General features: G+C 41.9%; 1 protein-coding gene across 4 annotated transcripts in view; it reads left to right on the forward strand.

Moving 5' to 3' along the window:
• LOC100697881 (PH and SEC7 domain-containing protein 1) overlaps positions 1-6,824 on the forward strand; it is a 96,034-nt gene extending 89,210 nt beyond the window's left edge. For all 4 annotated transcript variants that reach the window (XM_025909663.1, XM_013273465.3, XM_019362322.2 and 1 more), the window contains one exon: positions 61-6,824. In XM_025909663.1, the coding sequence (XP_025765448.1) occupies positions 61-324 (264 nt within the window). In that variant the 3' untranslated portion in view covers positions 325-6,824. The remainder of the gene's footprint in view (positions 1-60) is intronic.
• Positions 6,825-6,982: the final 158 nt, after the last annotated feature.

Genomic DNA, 6,982 nt, shown 5'->3' on the forward strand with positions numbered 1-6,982 from the left:
TATTTACATGAAACTGTCTCGCCTTAAATTTAAGCATTTTTTTCTTTTCATTTTTCATAGAAAACACGGTACGGGACCTATGTCATGTTGCTGCGAGCTAAAATCCGAAGCGGCGAGGAAGACCTGTCTGTATTTGAGTCTCAGCTTCTGGAGGACAACGGGCTGCAGAGGGCTCACTCCAGCCCCACGCTGCAGGACAGCAGCCAGGCCAGCCTGGCCAGCAGCACCAGGGACGGTGGCAACAGCAGCAAAGCCAGCGGCTGCAGCAGCAAGCAGCGGCAGGAAGGCCAGAGACACAGCTACCGACAGGCCGTCAAGAAGTGAGACGGGGCGGGGCGCCGGGAGCGGCACGGCGTTGCACTGCCAGCGGCAGGCTGTCTCCCTGCAGAGGTTTTGTTTGGAGCTCTGCTTGAAGGGGGGAACAGGAGTGAGGGTCTACCCCACGCCTTCCCCCAAAACACGACGCCCTACCCGGCACCCCAATCTTCTCATCTAACCGAGGAGGTGCAGATCCTGTGACTGGCAGAGAGGCTAGTGCAGGAGGTGGGAGGGAGCGCTGGGAGGTCACGGATCTGCAGACGAGGTGTCTTTGAGAACGTACGCTGGGTGCCGCAGCAGACTGTGAGACAGAGAGGCTGCTTACGGATCGGACGGGGCAGCGCACAGGGACCTACATCCAGCATCCTTTCCTTTTTTCTTCCCCTTTTGTTCTTTCAAGGCACCTCCGGCCGCGTTCTCACACCTTTTTTTCTTGACCTTTCACTCCGTTTTTTGGGACCAAACATGTTTACACACACTTTGAATTGTCATCACATTACAGACGACTGACGATTTGATTTCTGTTGAATTTCTGCCGCCGCTCTTGAGGTGAAGCGCTGTAATAATAGTTTAAAAAAACAAAAAACTTAGGAAACATCACCAGGTCTACGGAGCCATTACATTCCAGCTCCTTTTTTTTCCCACCACGGTGTGTTCACATTCCACACAGGAGCCGTAAATTCCAGCGTTTAGCTCCTGTATGTTTCGCTGAAGGTGGTTTCCAGTTAAATAAGTGTGTGGCTGCAGTATGCGACGTGACGAGATGGTGCCGCTGCGTGCAGCTCGTCTTTCCTCCTTTCTCTAGCCAGCTGACGGCCAACTCGAGGCGACGACGTCAGCAGAAGTTCACAGTCCTCCTGATATGCAGCAAAACACTGCATGACACAAAGAGAAAGAGGTCTTTTTTTTTGCTCTACTTGAACTCGAACATCTCTTGCTTTTTGCTTCTGTCCTGTGATGTGCTTATGTTCTCTTTCTTGGCCGAATGTTGTTTTCTGCAGTGATCCGCATGCCTGCATCCAGCACTGCTTCTTTTAGGGCTTTTTACTACTTTGAAGGCAAAAATCTGAGAGCGGAGAAACTGCTCTCGGTGAGGGGTGGGGAGCAGGTTCGTTCAGTCGCTCTCCTCATGCCGGTGCCATACCCAACACGTGTAATCTTCATCTGTACTTATAAACCTGACTCACTGGACAGACCCTGAATGTTCTTTGTTTTTCGATATTTTTACAGTATTTTACAGTCATTTGTTGGTGTTGAACTTCATGTGTATGTCAAGTGTATGAATTATCTCTTTGTAAACATCCAGGATATGTTGTATATAACGCACCATATATTGTAGGATATATGACAGTATATTTACAATATATTCAGCACACTCATGAGAAGCTGCATTAGGTATACACACACACAAGTTTGGAAATTGCTACTTGGTAATCACATTACTTTATTTTTTCTTACAAACTTTATGAATATTATCAAAATAAGTCTATCAAAGATTAGTAAGGGTGAGTTTTTTTGCAGGATTTTAGTGTAAAAAGAAAATTCTTGTGAGGATTTCAGCTCCAGTGGGAACTACTCCAAAGACAGATCATGCTCGAGGTTCTTTGACAGTCAGCAGCCAGCTTGGTAACACCCCCCCCCCCCCCCCCCCCCCGCCTTGGGCAGTTTAATTAATCCCCCCAACTAAAATGAATTAGGCAGCTGATCTAGTGGTCTCTGGGACGCAACTGGACTTTTAAAGAAACTGGTCAAAATATTAGGTTTTGGTATTTCTACCCAACACTGTTAACATCTCTGTTTAACCCACCATAGACTTATGCTGTCAACACCATAAGCCAAGAAAAGTACTCTCCTCTTTTCTACGATGAAGAGTAGATAAACTTGCCACAACACCAGTGAAATTTTGCAGATCCAAAGATCTTTTAAATACTTGAACTCATAGTCTCTGCACTTCCTGTTTCATAGGGGCACTTGTGAGATAATCCATGATGATTGGGGATCTATGGAGGCCAAAACAGTGGTGTTAGCATTTGTTATTGTTATGTTTTTTAAAGAAGAGGTTAAGTTCAGTTTTTTACAATTTTTATCTTATTATTATTTTTTATTAGAGATGTAAAACTACCCTGAGTCACTTTATGGAATCTATGAATTTGATTTCAGACAGGAAGCCTGCAGGTAACAGTCACCTTTAACCACCACAACGAGCTGCAGGTTTAACTACGCTTCTACTGTCTAGTTTTTGGTTTTTTGGTTTTGTTTTTGGAAAACGGGTGCCGTCAGATTAGAGCGACTGCGGCGTGAGTGTGGTGAATCCTCGTCCCACCAATCAGCATGCGTTAGCAAAATGTCAGCAGTTAATTGACAGTTTTAGTCTTTCTGGAAAAATAAATTGGAAGCATATTTTATTTGCAGACATATTATCTGTACTGTATTTCCAAAAACTAAAAGAAGTGTATGTTTTTTTTCTTCCTTTGTCTAGAAGCAAGTGTAAATATTAATATTACCTCTAATTCATTAAGGACTTTCTCAAGAGTGCCCCCTTCTGCATTCCTTCCTGAATCGCATCCAATTTCTCTACAAGAGTATTAACAGAAAGTGGAATAACTCCCCCAGATCAGCTCTATAATCTAAATGAAAGGATAAAGGGCTTTAAATTTAATTATTGCGTCACAGAGACATAAAAACTGGATATTTAGTCAAATCTGATTTTGAAAAAATGCTTTAAAAGTTTGGCGACTTTACACTTGCCTTCAAAAGGGCTCAATCCAAAAGTGTGAAAACAAAAAAAGTCTTTGGTTATCCTACCAGAGCACTGAATAGCACTGCAAGTACTCACACATTTTTCTACATTAAATAGAAGAGAAACCTCCTGCCAGGATACAGCTGAAACAGCAGCAAAACTTTACCGTTAATATGTGTGATGCAACAAAACGATTGGCTCATATCTCTCCCGGGACTCTGAGTGCCACAGCTTCTCTCTCTTATAATGTCTCATTGTTTGCCATGAGCTAATGCCATGATTTAAACTGGATCAGGGCTGATACTGTTGTAAAAGATGCATGGAAAAAAGAATGAAGACAGAATGTAAAAAAGAAGAAGACAAAGAAACTCCTTATTCAGGAGTGAGTGTGATTGTGTGTTTGTGTGCGGGCGGACTGATCTAATTATGGAACCACATAATGTTTGGTAGCCATATACACTTCATAACATTATTAATGCACAGCCATTTATTACTCAGGCTTTAAAACGACACCTTGAGCAGCTGCAGTGCCAGCGTCCAACCAGCAGGGAGAGCTGTCAGCATTCACCTATGTTCTTTCAGCCATAATCACACCTGCTGCACCTTCAGTGAATATGCACGGCGTCACCCGCTCGCCCGAGCAGGTGGGTGGGGGCGGGTATTGCAGGGCTAAATGAGATAGGACCTGTTTGTATTGTAACTACGGATGTCAAGTCTGAGTGTGTGTTGGGAGTGTGTGCTTACGTGAAAGGCTGCAGAGAGCCTTCCAGACCATCTGACTTTTATCCAGCGCCAAATGTGTTGTTTAAAGCTGTACAGTTTCTAGAACAGATGATTGAATATTCAGGCTTAAGCGTGTCACGGTGTAAGTCTCTTAATCATGTAGATGCCTGCAGCGTAGAGCTGAATCTACCTAGAATTTTTGGTTATTGACTGTCATGTGAGTCATTTTAAGGCAGCATCCTCCCCAGAAGTCATCGGCCTTTATGTCTTTTCTTTGTCTTATGTGATACTTTTACTTGCTTTTGGGGCTTTTTGTCAGACAGAAGAAGCAGTTTAAAGACATGCCCAATTCTCAGCAGCTTATTTCATTTGAAGCTCATTGCCTGCTTCTCTTGTCTGCACCTTCGCGCTCGCTGGTGGTATTAAAAGGTTTTATGTGTATATTGTTGCCATAACTGACCTCCTGTACATTTCGTGTAACTTTACAGACTTTATACTTGTGTGTTATTTGTAGTGTTTGCTGTCTGTTATGTGGCCAAACTGTCAATAAGCAGCCAGACTTACAATGAGTACCTTAACACTGACCTATTCTGCTCATTTACAGCTATATATCTTCAGTCTTAGACTTAACTAGCGTAGCTTTGCATGATCCAGAGCTCAAAAATAATCCTGGTTTAGCTGATACTGGGTCCTTCGGGTGGAAGGCATCCTCTGTCTGAAAATAAAACGGTTTTAGACAGAGGATACCTTCCTCCTTATTGGTTGCCCGTCATAACACTTTACCCCCCCAGCAGGTGGGCGGGGCTTCTGTGCTTTGATCACCACATTAGGAATCACAGAGTTAAGAGTATCAGCAGCCACTTTGGATTTGGTTGATTTATACAAATAATGGCCATGTTTGATATGAGCATCCATCATTCAAACAGAATATAAATAACAGTAAATAAGGAAAAGCATAATAGGTCTACACAGATAAAATATGAAAACACTTGTCAGATTTTATCTTGAAAACCTACATCTCTTGTTATTGCATACACAAGAAACTGTTATCTATGTTACCCTAAAAGTAAATGTTTTTTGTGTGTGAATTTCAGTCATTTTAGTTCCTCTGTGTTGACATCGTACGCGTCTCATAACAAGCCAAACTGCACATGAATTTTGTGCTGTTTTTATAGAAATGTATACAAATTTCTGTTTTCTCTGTCAACTGCTGCCTCTGATGTCTAAGCTCAAATAACAGGAGAGCTGAAGGAAATTAACTTTTTAAATGTGAGGATTTTCTGCTTTGGAAATCTCTTTGGGTTTTAGAGGGAAGAGTTTTCAATAGCTTTTTCGTACCTTTATGCTAATATTTTATGATATGCCCTCAAATGGTTGATCAGAAATTCAATCAGAAGCTCTCCATTTTGTGCTTAAAGGCCAGATTACCCTCTTAATGGTGCAAATTCTCCAATATATGAGTATAATAATGAAACGCTTGTGAGCAAGTGGGTTTGGGGACCCTTGGGCCAGTGGCCCATTCGGCCTAATTTTGGTAATCCAGCACTGCTGTCTGCACAAGATAACAATAAATATCATCTTTTTCAAGTTTTAGGGCTCCACAGACTCGATGCCAAAACATTTATATTTTCAAATATAAATGACAACATGATTTGAGCTGTTAGAGCAGCAGGGCCCTGGGCTGTCACCCAACTGATCCTAAACTGGTTCTGGCACCAGATTTAAACCAAAATTAACCCTTAATCAAGCAACATATCAGCTGCATGCCTCATCTGATGCCTTAACCCGGGCAGCCTTTCATTAAATCAACAAAAACAGTGCTGACATTCAAAAGAGTATATTAGTTGAAAGGTAAATAAGAATAAAACTCAGTTTGATTCAGTGTTAGTTATATAGTACCAAATCACAACAACAGTGGAAAGGAAAAACTGACAAACATGGGAAGGAAAAACTCCTTTTTAACAGGAAGAAACTTACAGGGAGAAGAGGCTTAGGGAGGGGCGGCTATATGCTGCAACTGGTTAGTTGTGAATCTTAAACTCATAAGATTCAGAATCTTTTTCACAAGAGTGTCCTAGGCCAGCTTTGACCTCGCATGTTAGCTTAATGTTAGCTTACTGAGATCGAACTCCTTTAACAGCTGCTGTGTTCTGCTATCATTAATGCAATTATCGGTGCACATAGCCTCCATACCATTGCAAACTCTGTGGCCAGATCAGTTTCACCATTTATTATTAACTGACTGTTTGGGGGATATAAAGAGCTGCACTGAAGTGCGATTCATAAAGTGCCAAAGCCAAACCAACAACAGCGAGAGCAGTCACTTAATCGTCTGTGGCTTTATATGCAGTACAGATTTAAAGCAGTTTAGAGTCTTCACTGTATCTCAAAGTTATCCCCTTCCCGCGGCCTCTCTCCATGTGTTCTCACCACTCACATACATCACAGAGCAGCAGCTGGTCCTCCATGGCACTGGTTAGCATAGAAATGGCTGGTTCCCCTTGATGACGCCTGCGTGATACTCAAGTCAAAGTGTTGCACCGTGTTCACAGACGTAGGATATGTGCAGCTCAAACTGTCTCTTCAGCGTGCACTTGTACATCACAGCCTCATTTCTGAATGTAAATAAAGCATGAGATATTACGGCCTGCTTTCATTTATATTATGGTTAGAGTATTAAATGAAGGGTTAATATATAAGGTAGGTCAGCATTTTTTCCTGTCCTTGAGCTCATGGTCATTTCTCTCTTTTTGTTTTTAATCAATGTGAATGAAGGGAATGGCTATATTTAATGCTGTTGTATGCTGTCGTGTTTTAGAGACTTGAGCCAGCTCATACGAATCTTTTTACATGTAGAGGTCTGATCTGATCCGTCTCAGTGTTTTTTAGACTGGTGCAGATAAGGCGATGTTCATTTTATGCTATACATACAGTGAGCTACATGTGTCACTGCCTTGTTATAACTCACCAAGGAAATGTTGTTTGTGAGCTTCTCACTTTGAGAAGCATAGGAGATAAAAATAAAAGTGTTTTGAAAGGTTTACTGCATGTGTGAACATCATTGCGTGGAACGTAAAGTGCCGTACTTGAGTGCTTTATTAGTGTGCATTAGTTGAATGTTTCTGTACAATGTGTGATACTTCAAAAAATGTCCTTATAAAATAGAGTGCTTTGTTAAGCACCAGTTAAACTACTATAATG

The sequence above is a fragment of the Oreochromis niloticus genome, linkage group LG8 (assembly GCF_001858045.2).
Source record: "Oreochromis niloticus isolate F11D_XX linkage group LG8, O_niloticus_UMD_NMBU, whole genome shotgun sequence".
NCBI lineage: Eukaryota > Metazoa > Chordata > Actinopteri > Cichliformes > Cichlidae > Oreochromis > Oreochromis niloticus.